A 24,889-nucleotide genomic window follows, 5' to 3' on the forward strand; every position below is an offset into this window, starting at 1 on the left:
AATCTTAAACTGAGCATAAGAAAAATATATAATCTATAAAAGAGGGAAACAAATCTTTAAAAGTTTGGGTAGTGTTAAAACACACACACACACACACACACACACACACGTTCATTTTCTGTTCAATTTCAGCTTCTTTTAAAGAAGCTTCTATTTCTTTATTTCTTCCGTCTTAGATGAGTGCCTGCAATCTTAAGCCATGATTCCGGTAATATTTTTGTAAATGGATCACGATTGCATTCATACCATTAGCCTCTGAACAGATGTCAGAAAGTAAAGATTGGCTGCTCCCAGAGCTAGTAGCTGCTGCCAAGTCTCGCGAGCTTTGTCAGTAGCAGTTGATTGTAATGTCAGTGCAGTCCAATTTACAGGCTGGAGCAGCAGCTGCATACTGCATTTCCCTGAAGTAACACATGATTTCCACGCCTTGCAAACTTTATCATCTTTTGTTGCAGTGAGTCGGGTAAGTTGCTCTGAATTTACATCTTTGTATAGAGATGCAAGTTTCTGTGAAACTCATTCTGTAGCAGGATCCTGATCCCTGCACGTGTTTACTGTGCCCCTTTGGTGCTCTGTGGGGGGACAGTCATTGCAAAAACACAGATGAGGCAAGTGAGCAGGCACCTGCATCACATCCTTATATTATTCAGGGAACATAGGCTGAGTCCATTTAACTGCTGAGGAAACAGTGAGTTTGTTTAACTTTGTATAAAGAACCGTAGCACTTGTGGAATCATTGTTGTGTAGGTTCTTAGTGCCCTCCCGGAGCAAAAATGGTTTACCCTGTTTAGTGAATTTCTCCTTAAAATAGTTTAAAAAGGTGGTCTTAGACTAGTTTTACTCTATTTTTGCTAAGTTTCATGAAAAGAATAGTTCTCTTATTGTCTGGCATGACAGGGTACTTTTCTTAATCAACACTTTACCATCTGAAACTTTAACAGTATCAGTTGGAAAGGAAAGGTCTAAGTTTCTTATATCTAAAAGGAAAATCTATTTCCCAATTTGATTTACAAAATGTGCCCCCTTTTTCTTGTTTGTCCTCTTTCAATATGTGTGTAAATTATGGCAAAATATTTTACATTTACTATGATTTTTATTATTATAGAGACTATAAGCAAATATAGACTTCTGCCCATATTCTAATCTTGTAAACTTACCTTGATTTTGATGATGTCAGTACTTGTTTCACCAGAAGATTAAGCATTAAGTATAAATTGTATGAATGATTAAAAGCAAACTAAATGTGAAAAAAAATTTATTGTTTATGAGTTCTATTTGTATTATTATTTTTCAGATTTTAGAGTATGCCTTTCAAATGCTTATGAATATAATGCATGACAATAAGCTCAATTTGGAGCTACTATTACTAGCCTGTGTAATGCCTCCTTCCATAATATAAACTGTAGTTCACCTGTATAAATAGTTACCTTTTTAAGGATGAACATGAACTTTTAGAGAGTGGCTTTATCCTTTAAATAAAAATATTTAGAATCTCTGTGAATTTGAAGTAACATGGCCTTTTGGATGCCAAATAAAATTTCGAATCAGATTTACAAAGTTCTGTTTCATTCTCCTAGATTTGTTGTTACTGTTTGTTTATAATGTCCTGCTTCTTTAATTGTAAGAGAATTATAATTGAATAGATGTCAACCTAAAAACAAGTTCACCTTTCAAAGAGACTCAAGATATCTCTCTAATATTAAACGTTCAAATTATTCACACAATGAAAAGTTTGTGAATGTTCTTTCCGACTGAGGATACAGATCTTATGTTGCTGACACCTAATAAAGATTCTTCTATCTGCATACATCCTTTTAGTACCTCATGTGTATCTGAAGAATCTCTGAAAGACAGTGGTATAGTCTATTTATAAATAGACTGCCTCAGTTCCCCACTTCACTTAGCCTGCAACAAAACAAGCTTTCTAGGTTTGGTATAAGGGCTTAGTTGTTTTAACTTGACCAAATTCATTTTAGCAGTGTATGTGCTAGATCACATTATCCAAGTAGCTGTTTTACCACTATTTTAAGAGCTATAATTTTTATAAAGAAATATATATTCTATTATAACTATTTAAAATACTGGAAAATTATACTCAGAAAAAACTATTACCAATATTTGCTTGACCATTCTTTAAGAAGTCCTTTGCTGGCCAATTATTTTGAAAATTTGGTTGATACTCAATTATGGAACATATGTGGGTATATATTGCTCTTTATAGCAATCATTTTCTAACACACATATCTTCTACTGTAACATTACAATTTTCTTTTGAAAATTGGTCAAGGAATTCTGATACTACTTTTAAAATTGAAATAAAAATGCAAAATGAAGGAAATTTCTTTTTACCTTTTTTATTTTGAAAGTTATATTTTTAAAAGTTTATAATGTTTTCTCAAAATTTCCAGTAGATTTTTATATCCTGGAGCATTTTATAACCTTTGAATACTATGGTATTTATCTTTCAGATTTCCTCCCTTCTCACTACCATCATTCATTTCCTTTTGTAGTTCCAAACATAATTCCTGCCTTTCTTTCAAATGTTATACATTATTACAATAAGTTAACTGATCTAAATTCAGATAATTCTTTGTACTTAGCATGAAAATTCACACCAGTTTTTATGATAAACATGTTAAGTATTTTTAATGTTCAAAGTGTTTATTTAATGTGATAGTAGTCAAATTGTACCAGAATTAATAAGAAAAGAACAATTGTGTCTTATTGAATATTTTAATTATTAATAAGGATTTAGAGATATAGACTAACATTTTCATAGCTACCTTCAATTATTTCTCTTTAGAATGTTTAATGATGTGATGGCATATATTAAAAATATAAACATCTCTTAATGGTAAAACTACAGAGCAACAAGTTAAGTTTGAGAATAACAGATTATGAAAAGGACAAAATAATGCTTATTTAAATAAATACTGCAGCTATATAACAAATATTTGCTTATACTAACAATGAGTATGTGGACAAATGCATATTTTAGTATTAAAATTTAGATTTAAGAATATTGTATGGAACACTCTCCAATAGGTAACATGAAGGTGAATTAGGCTTATATTGACCATGCTAACACATTTAACCTCACTAGTCGCACATACTTTAATAAATCAAATTAACAGTTATTGAATAATCCCTGAGTATAAAATTTTTTCTAAATCAGCATCTTCTCCCATGTGCTATATTATTAGCAACTGGTTCTCTCCATTGACATTATAATTCAGGTAGAGAAGACCTCCTGATTATTTAATATCAGAGAAATTAACTGGTATCCTATATAATAAAAGCCTAATATGCTAAGTGTCTGGTTGTCTGGTCATCTGTTCAACCAATCAAAGCATTTGTAATATGCTAATGATATGCTAAGGCCACTCAACCACTCGCTATGATGTGCACTGACCACCAGGGGGCAGATGCTCCAACTGGTAGGTTAGCTTGCTACTGGGGTTTGGCCGATTGGACTGATCAAGATGGGCCGGACATGCCCTGGAGACCTCCCACGGCCCCTCCCCAGCTGGCCAACCTCCAGTGTCCCTCCCCAACCCTGATCATGTGCTGGTGGGTCCCTCAGCCTGGCCTCTGCCCTCTCACAATCCAGGACCCCTCAGGGGTATTTCAGAGCCGGTTTCAGCCTGATCCCACAGGCCAGGCTGAGGGACCCTACTGGTGCATGAATTTGTGCACCAGGCTTCTAGTATATACACAGAACTCTACTTCCAATTTTTCTTGTATAGGTCTTATAATGATAACAGATTTGTTAGTTGTCATACTATATAGGATAAAAGGCAACTATTTTATGTTACTTAACAGGCAATGAATAGATTGTCCAAAATCTCTTCTGAGCATAGACTGAGATTGAATGGAGGAAGAACCCTCTAAGCAAAAAGAACCACAGAAGGGATCATGGAAACTGAAAAAGACAATAAAAGACTAAGGTTCCTTAAAGCTTCTTAACCTACTTCACATTTCTGTCAAGAACCAGCCAGCATGTACATATTTCAGAGAATACATGGGCTTGTATTTTCTCCTCTAACCAAAGTAGAAATTTTACCTGTAATAAATAGACTACCGCTAAATGCCACTTATGGTGGGGCTGTGTATGGTAAGAAGTATATATACATGTTTGAAATAAATATCCCCTATAAAATACTAAATCTTCCTTGTAAAAGTTTTATAATGATTTTTTTCAAAATGAAATAGTGTCTACTTTTCATTCCACTATTTGTTTTTGAAATTGAAAACTAAAATATTTCCAACTGTTTCCTATCTTTTTTTTTTACATAAACCTTTGTAGTGGTCCAAGATTTATTAGTTTTCATCATTTGTATAATTAATTAGAAGCACTACATTTTAGTTTGTTATTATCTATAAAACATAATGCCAGATGCATAAGGCTGTTAAAACTTCCTACTTACCTCTCTTTCAGAAACCAATATGCAGAGCAAGGGTACAATCGTATGCACCCAACTTCTTTTTATGTTTCTTCTGCTCTGGATGCTTATTGGGAAATCACACACTGAAGAAGACGTCATCATTACAACCAAGAATGGTAAAGTCAGAGGGATGAACTTGTCAGTTCTTGGGGGCACAGTAACAGCCTTTCTTGGAATTCCCTATGCACAGCCACCTCTTGGTAGACTTCGGTTCAAAAAGCCACAATCCTTGGCCAAGTGGTCCAATATTTGGAATGCCACAAAATATGCAAATTCTTGCTATCAGAACACAGATCAAAGTTTTCCAGGCTTCCTTGGATCCGAGATGTGGAATCCAAATACTGACCTCAGCGAAGACTGTTTATATCTGAATGTATGGATTCCAGTACCTAAACCAAAAAATGCTACTGTAATGGTATGGATTTACGGGGGTGGTTTTCAAACTGGAACATCATCGTTACCTGTTTATGATGGCAAGTTCCTGGCACGAGTTGAGAGAGTTATTGTAGTTTCAATGAACTATAGGGTGGGTGCCCTAGGATTTTTAGCTTTACCAGGAAATTCAGAGGCACCAGGGAACATGGGCTTGTTTGACCAACAGTTGGCACTTCAGTGGGTCCAAAAAAATATAGCAGCCTTTGGTGGAAATCCTAAAAGTGTAACTCTCTTCGGAGAAAGTGCAGGGGCAGCTTCAGTTAGCCTTCACCTACTTTCCCCTAGAAGCCACCCACTGTTTACCAGAGCGATTCTGCAAAGTGGGTCTGCTAATGCCCCTTGGGCAGTAACATCTCTTGATGAAGCTAAGAACAGAACATTGACCTTAGCTAAATTTATTGGTTGCTTTAGAGAAAATGAGACGGAGATCATCAAATGCCTTCGAAATAAAGACCCCCAGGAAATTCTTCTGAATGAAGTATTTGTTGTTCCCTATGATACTCTCTTGTCAGTAAGTTTTGGCCCCATTGTGGATGGTGATTTTCTCACTGACATGCCAGACACACTACTCCAACTTGGACAGTTCAAAAAAACCCAGATCTTGGTGGGTGTTAATAAAGATGAAGGGACAGCGTTTTTAGTATATGGTGCCCCTGGTTTCAGCAAAGATAACAACAGTATCATCACTAGAAAAGAATTTCAAGAAAGTTTAAAAATATTTTTTCGAGGAGTGAGTGAATTTGGAAGGGAATCCATCCTTTTCCATTACATGGACTGGTCAGATGATCAAAGAGCTGAAAAGTACCGTGAAGCCTTGGATGATGTTGTTGGGGATTACAATTTCATATGCCCTGCCTTGGAGTTCACCAAAAAGTTCTCAGATTTGGGAAATAATGCCTTTTTCTACTATTTTGAACACCGATCCTCCAAACTTCCTTGGCCTGAATGGATGGGAGTGATGCATGGTTACGAAATTGAATTTGTCTTTGGTTTACCTCTGGAAAGAAGAGTAAATTACACAAAATCTGAAGAAATTTTGAGTAGATCCATAATGAAACACTGGGCAAATTTTGCAAAATATGGGTAAGTGGCCATTGTTGTAATTGTTCTTATCTTGTTTTGTTTGTTTTGTTTTGCTGAGCTTTGCTTGGTGCTTGGTGTAGACTTCATTAAAAGCACAGGAACATTTTAAATATTTATTCTTTTTGTACTTTAGCTGATTTTGTGTTTTACTATGTAGTGAATTTCAATTCCTTGCATCAGCATGCCTGAAAGAGATCATCAAAGAACTTTTATGAAAAATATTTTCTGATAACGTTTCCAAAATACCACAGAGCACTTTAGCAATCTAAGACAGAGTTTGTATGGAAATAGATGTGTAGCTTGAGAAATAAAACTACTGTGAGCATGCCTTTTAACCTGAAAGTTCTTAATGTTCATTGGTTTAGAAAAGAGTAGAAATGTATCTTTTCACTCTCATAAGCATGGGAACAGTGGTACCTGATAACATAAAGAACCACACACCTGCTCAGGGAAACCAAAGGCAAGATGGTGGTGGGGTTGACCTTAGAGTACAGTTTTCCATTTTATGGAATTTTTTCCCCTAATAGGTTTGCTCAGAAATTTTAGGTGACATGTGCTGGACAGAAGCTACAAAGCTCCTTATGTTTATCTAAGCCGTTTTCCACTAGAGTAGTCGTATGGCTGATTAAAATCATCAGAAAACTTACCAAATAACACATTTTCCCTCATACATTACAAATAGTGTAATATGTCTGCAAGAGTCAGGAAAAAATAATCGGTTTGAATATATATTCTACTATATTTTCTAAATATAAAAAGTATATGTACAGAAAATAGGCTTTTTTCATAACTGTATTTGTAGGACAAAAATGAATTTTATACAGTGGAATACCTTATGTGAATTAGAATGAGAAAAAGTAGAAATTTGGAAATCTATTTTAAAAGCAGTGCTTATAGAAACTCACCAATTAATGGATGCATTGAGTCAATCTGTGATACTGTCTCGTATTAAAAGGAATGTTGATAGAAATATCATTCTGGTTTTCTTTTCCAATTCCCATTTGAAATTTATTTTACTCCATGTTGCAAAATACTTGTATGATGTAATTCTAAAAAAATGATACTAATCCACTGTGCATAAAGTTAAAATTCTTCCATCTGGCATTAGAGGCCTCTCTAATCTTGCTGCAAATCATTTTCCCCAACAACACCTGGCTGCTTGCTAGGACAGTTATCTCATGAATGCCAAAGATTTCAAGCTTAGCCTTGTTCTTGCTATGCGCCTTGTTTAGGACATCTACTCCTACCCTTTTAAATGATACAAGCCCTACTATATTTTTAAGGTCATCAGAAGCTACATGTTTCATTAAGCAGATCTTTAATTCCTAGAGTTGTAATTGCTTCAGACTACCTTTTCACTCTCATAGAAATTATTGACTGTGCCTTGTCCATTTACTAGCTTTCATTGTATCCTGAGCCTCCTAAACTAGACTAAACTAGCTTCGTGGGAGAAAAAAAAAATTGTGGTTATATTGGATACTCATTAAAGTACTGACTTGGGTATATATACTTAACTACTATGTAGTTAATGGTTGAATGAGAATCTCTAAAGGCTAGTATGAATAATAAATGTAAATTTTTATGAGGTACATGGGCTATTATACTATTTAAAGTTGTGCAATACCTGTTTTAAGTGTATTTTATTGATTTAAGAGAGAGTGTGAGAGAGAGATAGAAACATCAATGATGAGTGAGAATCATTGATGATTCGAAGAATCATTAATTGGCCATTTCCTGCACACCCCACACTGGGTATCAAGCCCCCAACCCTGGCATGGGCCTTGACTGGGAATTGAACCGTGACCTCCTGGTTCATAGGTCTACACTCAACCACTGAGCCACTTGGGCCGGGCAGGTTGTGCAATATCTTGATGTGCAACAGCTTATGCCTTCTCAACATCAATTTAAATTTCTGCTTAAGAAGGATCATCTTATTTCTAGATCTGAATTAGAATTACTTAATATCTTATTCAGTTCTCTCCCTAAAGGCTATATTCAATAAGAAATCATTAAATATGTTTTTAATTCTTTCTTATAGAGATTATAAATAATTTAAGGAAGATTTCTTAAAATTATTGATTATTATAATTTCTAAAGGACTTCATATTTTGCATATTGAAGTCATTAAGGACTTTATATTTTCTCATGTCACAATGGAGAACTCTGCATATCAAATGTGGTAAATGTTTTGTTTATGGCACTCAGATAGTGACAGATGAGAGAGTAGACTCTTTGACACAATAAAATAGAGTGCTTAATCCTTACCTCCTTCTCTGATTAACATATGTTAATGGGAAATAAATGGAGGTTGACACATTTTAATTATTATGCTAAATTCATATAAGCAAGATTATAAACCAGAAGATTAAAGTAAACTTTATAGATATCATGTTAGTTGATGAGTTTAACAAGATATAACAAGATATCATGTTAGTTGATGAGTTTCTTTATAATCTATATTTACACAGTTGAACATAGATACTTCATATTTGTTTAGAGTTGACATCATGGCAACCACAATGTGAATCTCCTGGTGTGCATTATCTTTTATCAAAGCATACTTATAGAAGCCTAGAATGGTTAACTAAACTCCAATGGAAACAATGTTAAGTGTTAGATTTAGAGCCCTAGCTGGTTTGGCTCAATGGATAGAGCGCCGGCCTGCAGACTGAAGGCTCCCAGGTTTGATTATGGTCAAGGGCACATGCCCAGGTTATGGGCTTGATCCCCATTACGGGGTGTACAGGAGGCAACTGATCAATGGTTCTCTCTCATCATTGATGTTTCTATTTCACTCTCTCCCTCTCCCTTCCTCTCTGAAATCAATAAAAATATATTCTTAAAAAAGTTTTAGATTTAGAAATCTAACTCTGTGGTTCTCAGTCCAGAGAATAATGTCTGCAGTGGTTTTTGAGTGTCATGACTGGGAGTGTGGTTGCTACTAAGGTAAAAACCAGGGAAGTTGCTGAACACCTTATAATGCATAGGACAGCTTCACAACAAAGAATTATTCATTTCAAATGTCAATAAGAAGATTTCTACTTCCACATTAACCAAATATGATACATTAAGAAAGTAAAAACAGTAGAACTAGGAGTTACAATTACCATTCAGAAAAATTAGTTTCCAAGTTCATGGTTTATAAAATGTGTTAATAAATTATTCTCCTTAAATAATGTCAAGTATATAACATATGTTTCATATGATTAGGTTCAAAATAATTTTGAATTTTTCTATGTGATGTTTTATTTTGTCACTAAAATATTTAGTAGTTATTTGCTGGGATAATTTCTAGAAATTTTGCTGTGGATTTCTAATTTAATCCAGTTGTAGTAAGAGATTATACACTGCAGGATTTCCTCTGAAAATTCATACAAAAGTGAAAATAATAAAATAGTTTTAGTTGATGTAAAAAAGGCTACAAAGGATTAATATGAAGGATAAATTTTTTTAAAAAGCCAGACCCACAAATGATTCTCTGTTTTAACCTTTCTTATATATAGTACATGTCTAAGCTCTATCATTGTTCTCTCAACTTTCCTTTTCACTTTGCTACTATCACTAACCTTCTTACTGTATGTATTTAATAATAATAAACAACAAAATAAAAAACACAAAAATATTCACAGCACAATTTCCTGAGATGTTAACAATGTGAGAAAAGTAATACTTGCATGTTTTCTCCTTTGTTTGCATCTGAGAGAGGCATGACTGATCATACAGGTATCAGTAGGAAAGGGTTGCAGGGTCCAGAACCAAAGTTTTGTTTGACAAGCAAAACATCCCTGTCCATCTCCATGAACATATTGGACAAGAAAGAACCGAATTGTTCGATATGGGAGACATTCGAGAACTGAGGTTTGACTGTATTTAAAAACGCTTATAATTTGACTTCTTGACAAAAATAAAGAAAACATTATTCTGTGGTAACATTAAATGGTGTTCAAATTTGGTATCTTTAGTTGCAGTGTTGGAGATTACTTACAAAGCAGAAGCTGTGGTATATGTTAGATATTTGTTAATTAGAATTAGAACCTCTATGCATTTTGATTGTTCCTGCTTTAACCTCAATTCCATCTTGGAAAGTGAACTTAAAATCTTACCCAAATAACACACAGGTCCATATGGGCATTCCTTCCGATATCCTATAGTAATACAGGTTAAAATATCAATATAACATATCCATCAGTTATTCATCCAAGCAATAATTTGGTGAATGTCAAATTCAACTTAGCAGCACGTAATGGCATCCTTGCAGCACTATCTCAGTGATACAGAAACTGATGAAATCAAACTCGATTTATCAGTGAAACCAGAACAGCTAAAGCAGAAAAATAAGCCAAAATCCAATAAGAGCATCATGGGAGATAGAGGAAGATATTGTTCCAGGACCCCTCTGGATATCTCCTACTGTTGTAAAGCATCTTCTGGGTGCTGTCCTCTCTGGGGGCTATATTCAGAGCTCCTCTTGGACTACATCAAGGGTAGCCATTCACAGTTACAGTCTTCCTCTCATATGTGATTACCATTTTATGTCCAATGTTAATCTTTCTATAGTTATAACCTTAGGAAAGTTATTGAAATTTCCTACATTTTTTTCTTATCTGTAAAATGGGGATATAAAAATACCTCCCTTACTGACATATTGAAATATACCTTATCAATGACAGGAAATTGCATTCCTTTTTTTCCATAAAAATATTCAAATTTTCCTCTACTAAGTACAAACCACTTCAATCTATTTTTATCTAACATTAAATTTGGTTTTTACCACATAATGTGCAACTATTTAACTTTCAGGCTTAACAAATTAATCGATTACATTTTCAAAGAAATAAACTGCAAAATTGAGGCAATTAACATGCTTCTGTGTTTGTTCTTCTGGTGGTAATTTATTTCTTCAGAGCCCCTCTAAAAGGTTTAATGTTTCCTAACATGCTTTGGTCAGAAATAAATGCTATGATGCAAGTCACTTTTATTTTATACTACTTTGATATCATGCAAACAAAAAAATTAATGTACTTGTAAGTAACTTCACAGCATCATTCCTGCTGCTATTTTCATGTAATTTATTTATTATTTATTCATTTACATTGTAATGCACTTTACCACAAAAGAAATGATTTATTAAAAGGAAACAAAAATATATTATTAAGATTTCAGTTCCAAAAAATAAAATAGTTCCTGATTTTTGTACCACTCAGCAGGTGTGATTAAACTAAATGCAAAGCCATCATTTCTTAGTGCTCAAGATTTTACTGAAATAATTGAGACCATTTAAAAATAAGCATTTTTCTGTATAGTAAATTATAATAATAATTGCTAAAAATTACATATTTTTCATATTTCTAGAGCAATGAACTTTCTGATTTGAATTATTTGGGAGATATATTTACATACACACACACTGAGGGATGGGTGTTTCATGTACATTACCATGACTTCATTATACCACTAGAAATGTACTCAATAATAACAAATTTTAATATGTATAATGTGAAGTTGATTTAGTTATATTTAATCTTTAACAGGTACATTTCTATTTTGTTTAGTTATATATGACACAAATAATAAAGTAATCAATTAAATAATATTTTAACCCTACTTATTTTTAAAATGATATATTTGTATTTTTTGTGTATTCCTTGATTTTTATTTTCTGGAATTATTTTATGTTTCCAAAAGGCAATAGAAAAACTGAGGAAATTCAAAAGGAAAGTGTAAGTGGAGACCTAGGGCTTCTTTTGCTAAATCTCTGTATAGGAATTTAGCATGTGCCTGTATCATTATATAGATTTTATGCAAATCTCTTCACCAAGAAATTAATTTTCAAGTTACACTTGAATCTACTTTTGTTATATATTTCAACTTAAAGAATAATATTCTAGGACTTCATGACAACACATTTCTTAATAAGATATTTCTTAAATATACTCAGAATAAGAGCTAAAGGTATTTTTAACATGAATGGTACAATTACACTGATGAAGAACAAAATATATGAATTCTCTTAGAATAAAAAAATGCTGAAATGATGACATTGTCTAACACTTTTTTTTTTAGAGGAGGAAAGTGTGGGCCATAGAAGAAAAGGGAATTGGAGCTAATAGGTGGAAGAACAAAGATTAACTATGACTCAAGATTATTAACTTTCATTTCCTTGTATTATCCACTTACCAGGCTGCTTTCACTATGAATTACTGAAAGCACTCATTAAATATACTTAGGAAATGCACTTGGTTGCAGACTTATAATTTTAACATGTTAGCACGCTGATACCTGCCTGGTTAATGTTACAGAGGTAAGGATAGAGAACAGACTAAAATTAGACATCATGACATGTAGACAGAAGTGTAAGTGTGTGAAAGTCTGTTATCTGGCCCATCTAGTCCAATTCTTATCAGGATTATAATTATATTTTCTGACAACTAATAGTTCATGTGGTTTCTAGAGTAAAGAAAAAAATCCTTAACCTCTGGTTCTATAATTATTGTGGTACATTATCATAATTAACCTAGCTGGGACATTTTGATGACTTTGCAAAAGGGCGAGGGTTCAAATCCCTTTGGATTTATTTTATCGCTGTCATGATGACATTAATGTTCTATTACTTCAAGTCTTTTCATTCCCCCTTAGGAAATAGGTGAGGGCTTGTTTTACAAGAAATGAAACAATAAATGTTAGCTTGAGTGTTCCTGTTATAGTACTTATAGTTTACCAGATAAAATATAAATGTAGGTGAAAAAACATATATGCATTAGTGTAATTTATTAGAAAAGGAAGAATTACATTATGGGACAATTTAAAGTGTACATAAGATCACTTGCAAAACCATTTCAGAGTGCAGCAATATTTTACCATCAGTGACAGTGGAAGGAGAAGAAGAAACCAGATCCCCAAAGGGCTACATCTATGAAATAGCTATAAAACTAAAATATGTTTGACTAAGTGCTTCAAAATACTCTATCACAGTGAAGAGGGGAACAACTAATGTTTTTGTAGTATAAGGGCGCTCATTGAAAAATGAAAAATCCTATTTATTGGATCCATATACTTGGAAGTAATGTGATTTGTTTTCTATGTTTTTCCAAGTGAGTTCTGTATTTGGAAAAACTATAACATTTGTAAATCTTAACTTCAGTCGGACTTTAGAATTAATTAATCAATTATGTTTTATTAAAAGCATAGTAAAAATATAATACTTTAAAAGACTTGTCAGATACAAAGTAATAACTTCAAATTTCACAAAGAACAAAATGCACTGACTAAATATTTTCTCTTAGCTATTCCACACTGAAGTCTGGAATTCAAGAGAGAGATAGAGACTAGAGATAAATTTGATACCTAACAGCATGAAGATGGTATTAAGAGCCATGGGACAGGATTATATCATCTATGGAGGTTGTAGACAGAGCAGGTGTCTGAGTACTCCAAGGTTAGATGTCAGGAGGAAGAAGAGCAACCAACAGAGATAACAAGTAGCCAATGAATTAGAAGAACAATTAGTACATAATATCTCCCCAAGACCAAATGAAGAAAACATTCAAGGAAAGAGCTAATAACTGTATCAATTATGGAATGAGTATAATGAAAACTATATGAAATTGTGTATAAAGGTCTGTGGGTATGGAAATATGAAGGTTACTGGTGTCTAAGATGTGATATTTTGAAGGAATGGTGGGAACAAAAACCTTAATGAATATTCCACACACACAAAAAGGGAGGCAAGGAATTAAAATTGCAGCTTGGATCAACTTTGTCAAAGAGCTTTACTCTGAAGTGAAATGATTGTTTTTGCTTTTATACGGGGAATATTGCAATATGTTTCTGGGCTGATGGGACTGGTACATTGATTAATGTGACTAATTTGGTTTTGTGTCAGCATTATAATTATCTATCTGTTTTCTTCCATTGCTTATTTCATTTTAAGAAAACAGTGCACCTAAATACAATGCAAGCCACTTGGTTAGAAGTCAGGCTGTTAGCAACTTGGATTTTGTGGAGCACAAACGGAGAAAATCAAGAGATGGGACACAAAGGAAAAATAAAAACACCACCCATATATTTTGAACACCAAAAAAGGCTTTCATGAAATATTTTTGATATAGGGGTGGGCAAAGGTATGTTAATAATAATAAATATAATAATGAATAAATAATAATACAGGAATAAACCGTGTTTCCTATACTGACAACATACTAGTAGACCTACTTTTGCTCACCCTATATTTATTCCACATAAAGGGTTGTATTTTACCATTTGGAACCTATTGGCTTGTCATGTGACCTAAATTCTAAAGAACTAACCTTTTATTTTTGAAGATGAGAGACAAATTGGAAGCAGCGATATTCTGAGAACTAAGGCAGGAAGCAAGCAATTTTACAATAGTCCCAGAGGTCAGAGACTAACAGCAAGACAAGCAGCTCGGGGACAAACCTTGGATATGTGAGCTAGTAAAAGTAGTAACAAAATACTGACCCAGGTAACAAGTGCTGTAGTGTCTTCTATGTGTCCTTTAGCATTCAGGGAAATATGCGATGTCAGAAAAATTAATTTGTTAAAATAAAGTGAATATGTCATAATAAAAATAACTGAGCCCTTGAGTAATACTATTTGTATAAAATAATAATATCATTATTAAATAAGTATTTAACCAACAAATACACTTATTCAATGTAATATTATTCTTATTATTTAGCATTGTTGTGTGGTCAGTATATGCCTCAGAAAGTACTGACCAGGGCTGGCCGATGTGACTCAGTTGGTTGGAGTGTCATCCCATACACTAGAGGGTAGCTGGTCAGAGCATATACACAGGTTGTGGGTTCAATCCCCCACTGGGACATGTATAGGAGGCAACTGATCAGTGTTTCTCTCTCACATAGATGTATCTCTCTCTCTATCTCTCTCTCTCTCTCTCTCTCTCTCTCCCTCCCTCTCTCTCTCTCTCTCTCTCCCCCTTCCTCTTGCTCTCAAATCAATAAAAGCATATCCATGAGTGAGCATTAAAAAAAAAGCACTGACCAAATAGCCTTTGGATTAATCACTTTAAGCCCATTGTGCTGTTTGTGTGAATAATATTAATTAAAATTTATTAACCACTAAGGACTGGCTCTGCACTCAGCACTTCACTTTCGTTATGATAGCTCTCTAGGGAAATATGATCATCATCAACAGGTGGTGACAAGGATACTGAGGCTTAAAGAGCTTAAGCTGCTCAAAATTCCACAGATATTTATTAGTAGAAGCCAGAGATACAATTTGAACCCTGTGGTCGGATGGAAACCAAGTACATCGTCCCTGTACTTTGCTCCATTTCTATAAAATTTTTGTGTAGCCGGGGGAAAGAAAATAATAATTAAATCTCCTTTTTCTTTATCTCTAGTATAGGAGTGCTAAAGCTTATTTCCTGAGTTGTCATGGAAATTTGAAAAAATAGATGTAAAACACATCACATATTTCTAGACACATACCAAAGTAGGGTTATCAGATAAAGTACAGAATACCCAACTAAACTAGAAGATCAGCTCAAAATTTTATTATTATTATTATTATTATCATTATTATTAATTATTTTAGTGCATGTCCCATAAATCTGCATGGAGCATACTTACTAAAAAAGTTACTTGTTCAGTTGAAATTCTCATTTGACTGGGTGTGTTTGGGTTTTTTTATTTTTCTAAATCTGGTAATTCTAACTGCATGTCAGATGTACTACATAGAACTGAAAATAGCCCCTAGGAATAGGGGTTAGTGAAACTGAGAAACAATCAGTGAAGGGCCCACAATTGGTGGGATGAACAGTAAAAAAAAGAACACTAACCTGAGTTGGCTCTCACAACTGGATCAGACAGCAGGGATTGGCAAGTGTGGGTTTTCAAGGGATACCCTGAATTTCTAATGTCCTGGCTATAATTCTCAAGATTCATTCTGGGTTTGTGCTAGGAGAGCTCAGCTTGCATGTTAGGGTTTCCATAAAATGTTAAGTGAGCTGTGGAAAGTAAAGATTAATATCAGAAGGGCAAAAGCTCATCTAAATGTTAATATAGTAAAATGATCCATGCAAATATTTGATAATTTAATATCCAAAAGAAGAATATAATAAATTAGTTCAACAACAAAAAAGTTCTACTTATATATTAATACATCTTTAAAATTTCATTGGTATATAATCTAAGTGAATTTTGAAATAGCCAATGATTTCAAAGAGGAAGGGAGAAGGAGAGAGAGATAGAAACATCAATGATGAGAGAGAATCATTGATCAGCTGCCTCCTGCATGCCCCACACAGAGGATGGAGCCTATAACCCAGGCATGTGCCCTTGATCGGGAATCAAACCATGACCTCCTGGTTCATAGGTCTATGCTCAATCACTGAGCCATGCCACCCGGGCGAGTCTTCCACTTTTGAGCAAGATTGTTTCATTGCTTGTGTTTTTATATTGCACAGATTAAAATTTAACATAGCTGCTGTTTCCATGACTGATTGAAAAAAATAAAAGACTTATTGTATTTATTTTAGCTATTGATATTGTACTGCAGCAGCTTCACTTCATAATTCATAATTCATAATTGCCGTGAAATAAATTTCAGTCAATTTAAACTAAAACAAGTAAAATACAAGTAATAAAATAAAACCAGAGGAAACCATCACTACCAACATTAACTGCATGCTTTCATGTGTTAACTTTGAGTCAGATGTTTCTGTTCTTCCAGAAATTCCACCTCAGTTTTATCCTCTGATCTTAGCACAGTTTGTCTTATATAAAAGCACCGCACCAGTTATTTATGTAATGGTAAACTAAAGAATAAAAAACATTTTAAGAGATAAAAGGAATAACAGCTAACAGCTTGCTTCAAATACTGCTAAGGAAACCAACATCTAAAACTCCTACTAATTTTAAACAGAAGAACTTGATTTTCCATATGGGCCACTGAAGCAGAGCTGATGACGCAATGCATCCTTACTCCCAGGGCAATTTGTCTAGTGGTGTTCAGTGGCCCAGTATTTCCTCAAAGTGGAAAGCTGACAACAAAACAACATGCCCAAGGACAAAATGGGCACAAACATTATAAAGTGACTAGAGGCCCAATGCACGAAATTCTTGCAAGGGTACACCTTCATGGCCCCAGCTACCTCACAGTCCCATCCCCCTCCTGCACTCGCCTTGGCCTGGCGCTTCCTGAGCCTGCAACCACACCCTCCTCCCCAGTTCCCCAGTTCCACGGCGGCCCCCAATGACCGCCCCACAGAGGGTGGCCTGAGCCATGAGGTGATGGCAGGCCCCCCAACCAATCGCATCGCACCAGCCTTGGCTGGCCTGGCACCAGTGTGTGTCCTAGTGTGTCATCCGGGAGGTTGTCCAGATGGTCGTTCTGCTGTTCGGTCCTTTGGTTGATTTGCATATTACACCGTTATTATTATAGACAAAGCTATGCAAAGTCTGCAGTGAATCCCTTAAAATGCAATATTAGCACTCAAATAAAGGAAGTATATATACTAGAAATAACTCTCCTGGACACTATATATAGTGCATATGAACATACTTTGATGGGCATATTCTGCCTACTAGAGACAATATGGAAAACTTTCATGAAACTTTCTGTGTGATTTTGTGTCTGCTGCTAGAAAACCACAACTCAGAAGAATATTATCTGTAGCTCATATTGAGTATAACTATAGATAATAAAACTAATTCTTACTGTCAGATGTCTATTTTAAAAAAATTCAGTAAGATAAATATAGTCTGCATTAAACATACTATTTTTGTCCCCTGAATAAATCTCAACTTCTGTAATTGGAGTAAAAATAAAGAATGTATTTACTTATTTATTTATATTTAAATTGCATTTCATTTCTTTTTCCCATCACCATTTATCCCCCTATACTCTCTTCCACTTCTACCCACTCGAAATTGTATTTAAAGCAGTTAATACAATTCTGTAGCATAGCAATAATAATTAAGAATGACAATTTTAATATTACTAGGAATCATAAACATAAAACACCATTCTAATAATGTGTAAAACTCTACTGACTCTTATGACAGACCAAAAAATAGTGGCATTTTCAATAAGTTATGATAACAAAATAATGCTTGGCTTGATAATACTATTTTTTAAAATGTATTTAAAATGTATCTAAAATGTATTTGATGGTTAAGGAAATTTAAATAAGGGTTATGCTCTACTAGACATGCTTAGTCAACTTTTACTATTATAAAAATTTGATACTCATAAAAACCATACCACCTCTCTTGGAGAACCGTGTATAGTGTCACATTGTGTATGTTAGCTTGGAAGGTACTGTAATATGAAAGTATGCTACTCTTGGATTATAAAAAATACATTTTAATATGTGTGAGATAGTTAGGGGGGAATATACTTAAGACACATTTGCCTTATACCACTGATAAACATTCTAAATATGAGCAGTGGATCTAAATAGTTACATCAGATTATACAGGCACATACATAATGTGAAACAACATATTGTAAAGCATCTTGAATGTCAAAAAAATCTTTAACATCTACTTATTCATACTAAATTTTTATTATATAACAATGTAAAGAATAAAAATTGTTTTTTAAGTATTTAAGTTTTAATTAGTATGGCACATAAGAAACCCATGAACATTCAAATTTGGCAGTAGTGTGGTCTTGATGTAAAATTTTAATATTTCATAACTTTATGAAATATTATGTAAGGGTATACTTTACATAATATTTAAACCATATGGAAATTAGATTTTGCTATTTTTATACCTGGAATTCAATATTTTCAATCATATTGCTTTTGTTAGCCATTCAAACCCCCAAATAGCCTACAGAAAACAAAGGTGAAACATTTTTACACCATAAAAAAAGTTTATAGCAGTTTTGTCTTCCACAACCTAAATACCAAATAACACTCTTTTATCATAAAAGGGAATAATTTTATAATAACTTAAGAAATACATATAGATTGCCCAGCGGTGTGGTTCAGTGGTTGAGCATAAACCGATGAATCAGGAGGTCACCATTTGATTCACTATCAGGGCATTTGCCCTGGTTGCAGGCTCAGTCCCGGGTAGGGGGAGTGCAGAAGGGAGCCGATGGATGTTTCACTCTCATATAAATGTTTCTCTTTCTTTTGCCCTCCCCCTTCCTCTCTCTAAAAATCAATAATTTTTAAAAAATTTCCCATCATTTTTATCTTAATCATTTTAAATAAATAGCTCAGTGTACTGTGCAGTGATAACTTTTTAAAAAAAACTATAAATATTTTTGTGTTAAATATGATTGTGTATCAGGTAGGGATAACTTCAATTATATTTCCTAGGAAACTTATTAGACAAACAAGTTTCTAGAAAATATTAATTTACTTTAAAATGGTCTTTATTGTGGAGATTGCAGCCAAAAAAAAGGAAAAGGAAAAGAATGTTATATGAAGTCATAAAGATAAGCAAATAAATATTATAATTCAACTATAATTTACCTAAATCTAAAGAATTCTTCTAAACTTATAAAAATATGCCAGATGCTAGAAAATTGAATAAACTAAAGCGAGGAACCTAACAAAACTTTTTGTTGTTGTTATTCTGTAATATTTATCTCAGAAATAAGAAAGACATGGAAATTACATACTACTTGAGTTTTCATCTCCATTTCATCAAACAGATGGGAAAAATATCATGGATTATTAAGGAAAATATGATGTATCATTGTTGTTTTAAGGTAAAGGTTTGATAATATCTATTTAACCTATCCTGCCAAAGACATAGCACATTAATAATAGTTGTTTCTAAGATTACAGTGTTCTTGTCAAGCTATTTTCTCTAATTTTACAACTGAGTTTTTCATAATTAACAGATGGAAAGAACCCAATTTGGTCATTAGAACAACCAGAACAAAATTTCATCATTTTGACTATTATTCAGGCAGATTAAAATAAACTACATAATTACTATGATAAAGATGCTATTGCAACATTATTCGGGCATCTAGTTCTAGGCCTTTTTTGGTTTTCTGATATTATGAACATCAATAATGATTATAAAAACAAATATTTTATATTAAATTTTACTCCACATCTCTATAATATTTTATAAATTTATTCATGAAATAAATATACTGAAAACCAATCATGTGTCAGGCACTATGCTAAATGTTATGGAAAACATAGTACAGAATAAAACACAGATCTTCCACCAAGGTGATTACCACCTAATGCTGGAAGAGAGCAACAAATAAGCAATTTACCATACATAGTGGTAAGGAGTGTAATATGGCTAAGTTCTATGGAATAAAATATAGAAGAACTGCAATCCAGTCCTAGAGTCTTATGGAAGGATATCTTTCTCAATGAATCAGAGTCTTTTGGGAAGATAAAATATTGCTTGCAAAGACCCAAATGTGATAGAGATAGCAAGAGAAAGTAAGAAGGCAGGTGTAGGGAGACATGAATATGGAGAGGTATGCAGAAACAGGTCATAAATTTTGTAAACTCAGCTATTTGGGGATTATATTTCCATGTGGAAACATTTTGTTCTGTTTGTTTTCTTGTTTAAATCAGCAGAGAATGCTATCAAATTTGAATTTTAGGAAGAGCATCCTGTCCGCAGGGGAGAGGATGGCTTAGAGGTGAGCAATAAAACTGACAGGAAGAATGATTTGGAGGTGTATTGCAATGGTCCAGGGCAGCAATAACAATGACCTAGATTATCAAGGTTATGCTGAGAATAAAAAGATCAAGCTGACAATGGATTTGAGAAATTCAATGGATATAAGTCATGGTGTTCGGTGATTCATTAGACATAGAAAGTGTGTGAGAAGAAAGGGAAAATCAATAAATGTTATCCAGTTTTCTGACTTGACTAGCCAGAACCTTTTGCTGAGTTAGGTACTTGTGGAGGACAGGGTTAAATTTTTGAGTTTGGTCCTTCACACATGGAGTTAGTGTCTATGAGACATCTATGGTGATAGGTTGAGTAGGTACTTGTATATAAATGGTAATTTAATTAATTGGATTAGGTATGATCACTAAGTATTTTATGTAGAATGACAAGAGACACAGACCTAGAATAATTATCAATACACAATGTCAGGAAGGAAGAAAAGGTGCCTGAAATTCAGAGTAAGAAGAATTGCTTAGAAAATTAGAAGAGAAAAATAAAAGAAGACAAGAGAAGGTGGTGAAAGTAAGTTTGTCAAAAAGAAAGGTAAAATATTGACAAAGTAAACACTAAAAAAAAGCACATTTAATGATTCAGGTCATTGTTTGTTATCCATCTGTGCTGTGTTTAGATCTCCAAAATTATATAAAGAGAGATAAACTTCTCTCCATCTGCTTATATACATATGAGTGTGCATGCATTAAGATAAATATTCAAAATATACAGCAAAACCTCTTATGGCACTAATAAATATAACCTTGTGCTTAATTTTTTTGAAATATATTTGTGTTCCTTTAACAACCTATCCTATCTAATAAACTGGAGATATGCTAATTGACCCTCACACCATTGCAAAGATGGCAGTGCCCACAGCCAATAAAGAGGGAATATGCTAATTGACTGCCCCACCCTCAAAGATGGCGGCGCCCACAACCACAAGATGGCCAGCAGGAGAGGGCAGTTGTGGGAGATCAGGCCAGCAGGGGAGGGCAGTTAGGGATGACCAGGTCTGCAGGAGAGGGCAGTTAGGGTCGATCGGGCTGGCAGGGGAATGGTTAGGCATCAATCAGGCTGGCAGGGGAGTGGTTAGGGGTGATCAGGCAGGCAGGCGAGCAGTTCGGAGCCAGCAGTCCTGGATTGTGAGAGGGTCCCAGATTGGAGAGGGTGTAGGCTGGGCTGAGGGACAGCCTCCCACCAGTGCAAGAATTTCGTGCACCAGGTCTCTAGTGCTGAAATAAACACTAATCAACTTTCCACCTTTCCAAACTTCCACACCCTTCAACTGCTCCTTCTAGGAATCCCAGTCTGACAACAAGCTTCACTGCAGTTTCAACTTCTGAACATTTTCTTTGCACTTTGGCTTTAAGAGATGTCTGGCTAATCCTGGCGATTGTTTTTCCCCTTCAGCTCATTCAAATAATCCTGCTTTTATTTCACCATGCATGTACCACAGAATTGTATGTACATACATATCTTCCTGAATTCTCATTACTATTTTAAATATTATTTCTTGCTTCTCCCTCAGAATAATCCAATTCACTGAAGCAGATTCTGTCAGATGATACCATGCTATTCCACTTTCCTATATTTCTGTAGCCATCTGCTTAAGTACAAGTGAATCCTACTCATTCACTGGAGATTTTTAGCATCTAGCTTACTTTCCTTCTCTCTATCATAAATCATGTAATCGTTTTAAATTATTTCAGTGTTCATACTAATAATCCACCCAATGATTTAACTCTTCTTTCAATCTTCCCTCCTGCAGGAATTACAGCCTTATTTATGTTTAAATATAAATTGCAATCAAATAGCTCAATGTGCCTGTAAACACACACACACACACACACACACACACACACACACACACACACACACACAGTGCTAATAAATTGAAGACCTTAAACTCAAGGTCCTTAATGTAGCCTAGTATTAAATGTCCTTGCCTAATTAATTTTCCAAAATCGTCTACAGAATATTTATATTTTGTCTCTCCTCAAAGCTTAAAAATTCCTCCTCCAGTCCTATTTTCAGTTATATATTTGCATTTATACTGAGAACAATACACCCAGACTTAATCAGCTCGCCATATCCACCAACCTATCAAAATCACACCAAAGAACTCTACCTTCCTTCTGTGAAATGTATTCTGTCTCTCATCTCTATCTAGATTCTCCAGAGTCCATTGACTCATACTATGCAAAAACTTGGCTTTTACAATTATTTTTCTTCTCTCCTCCATCATCATTTTTTTCTCTACTCTATCATTCCTATTATTTTACTAATATGCAATATCTCTAATCTTGAAAAAAGACCTCACAGTGTTCAATGGTTACTTCCTCACTTTCCTAGTCTTTTCAACAGCAAAACTCTCTAAATGAGCTATCTCTACCAAATGCTTACTTTTCTCATTTTATATTTAAATTTTTCCACTATCCCATTCACCTCATGTTGACTGATCTCAAAATTGTCAACAGTAATTTCCACGTTACCAAATCATGTGGTCATTTCTCAATCATCTTACGTAACCTGTGTTTGAACTTTGTTCATTCTCTCCTCATTGAATCAGCTACTTTTGTTGGGTCCTGGGAACCCAGCAATCACCAGGTAGTGTATAACCTTTGTGAACCTGATTTTTAGTCTTTTGTTGGTCTTTCTCCTCTTTTTCTCAGTTCTGAATGTTTTAGTGTTCCAAAATTCAGTGTTTGTATATGTTCTTTCTCTCTCTTTTTTTTTAATCCTCACCCGAAGATATTTTTCCATTGATTTTTAGAGAGAGTGGGAGAGAGAGGGATAGACAGAGAGAAATATCAATGTGAGAGAAACACATCGATTGGATGCCTCCTTCATGTGCCCTGACCAGGGCCTGGTCCCGGGAGGAGTCTGCAACCGAGGTATGTGCCTTTGACTGGAATCGAACCCATCTGCAGGCTGATGCTCTATCCACTGAGCCAAACCAGCTAGGGCATGTTCTCTTTTTTATGCATATTCATTTCATAAGTGATTCCATCCAGTTTCATGCCTTTAACTACTATTTACATTCTGATGGCTTCCAAAGTTATATCTGTAGCTCAGACCTCTCCCTGAACTCCTGGATTGTATGTACATATTCACTTAAATATGTAGTAACTATCACAAGCTTAAAATATTTATGATTTTCTTTAATATTCTCCTCCCATGCTTCCCTATCTCAGTTAAAAATCACTCCCATCTTCCACTTGCTTATGCCAAAATCCTCAAGGATCAACAATGCTGCCTCCCTTTTTAACATTCCTCACATCCAGTTTGTCAGTAAATAATGTTAACTTGACCTTTAAAAAAAATAACCAAGTCAGGACTCACTTCAAGAGTACACAGTGCTTATAATTATTAATGTCTATTACATATCTTTTCATCTAAAATAGTTGTAAATATAGTCTGGACATTAGATGATATTAAGAAATAATTGTTAAATTTATTAGCTACGACAGTGTTGTTTTGGGTAAGTAGGAATATGTCCTTTTAAGGTGGAGGGAGGTGCATACTGAATTGCTTAGGTGAAGAATGTGATGTCTGACTCGGCCAGTATAGTGCAATGGTTGAGGGTCGACCTATGAACCAGGAGATCACAGTTCAATTCCTGGACAGGGCACATGCTTCAGTTGTGGGTTTGATCCCCAGTGTGGGGTGTGCAGGAGGCAGCTGATCAATGATTCTCTCATTATTTATGTTTCTATCTCTCTCCCCTTCTCCCTTCCTCTCTGAAATCAATAAAAACAGATTTTTTTTTAAAAAATGTGATGTCTGCTCAACAGCATAAGACAAATGAATAAATAGAATGGATTAGAAAATATCCGGAATTTAACCCTCTTTACCACTTGCACTGTTACTATTTAAGTTCAAACCACCATCATCTCCCATCTGTATGTTTTCACTAGTCTTCATCTCAATTCCACACCAGGTACACTAGTTTCCTTCTTTGCTGTTTATTGAACTTACCATAACACTCCCATGTTAAGTATAATTAGAACTTTTGCACTGGGTTTCCCTCATTGGTCTCTTTGCTTCCTTCTCCAGATATTTGCTTGAATAGATCATTCATTTTTGTCAGGTCACTCAGAAGTCACCTTCTCATTGGTGCTACTCTGGGCTACCTTTTCAATACTCTATACACTTGACATTTTCTTTTTCTTCTTATTTTGGCCCTCTTTGCACATATTATTTAGCAGATTGATGTTAATCATCATCACTCTCTTCCATCAAAAGAAGAACAGTAGTTTTTGTATATTTTATTTA

The 24,889-nt window shown here is 34.4% G+C and overlaps 1 protein-coding gene across 1 annotated transcript in view; it reads left to right on the forward strand.

The window, feature by feature from the left end:
• The first annotated feature begins 320 nt into the window (after window positions 1–320).
• BCHE (butyrylcholinesterase) overlaps window positions 321–24,889 on the forward strand; it is a 47,673-nt gene continuing 23,104 nt past the window's right edge. Inside the window, exons 1-2 of the mRNA XM_006088889.3 lie at window positions 321–463; window positions 4,439–5,963. Coding sequence (XP_006088951.1) covers window positions 4,447–5,963 — 1,517 coding nt within the window. The 5' untranslated portion in view covers window positions 321–463; window positions 4,439–4,446. The remainder of the gene's footprint in view (window positions 464–4,438; window positions 5,964–24,889) is intronic.

Source organism: Myotis lucifugus, unplaced genomic scaffold (genome assembly GCF_000147115.1).
Source record: "Myotis lucifugus unplaced genomic scaffold, Myoluc2.0 scaffold_53, whole genome shotgun sequence".
In the NCBI taxonomy this organism is placed as follows: Eukaryota; Metazoa; Chordata; class Mammalia; order Chiroptera; family Vespertilionidae; genus Myotis; species Myotis lucifugus.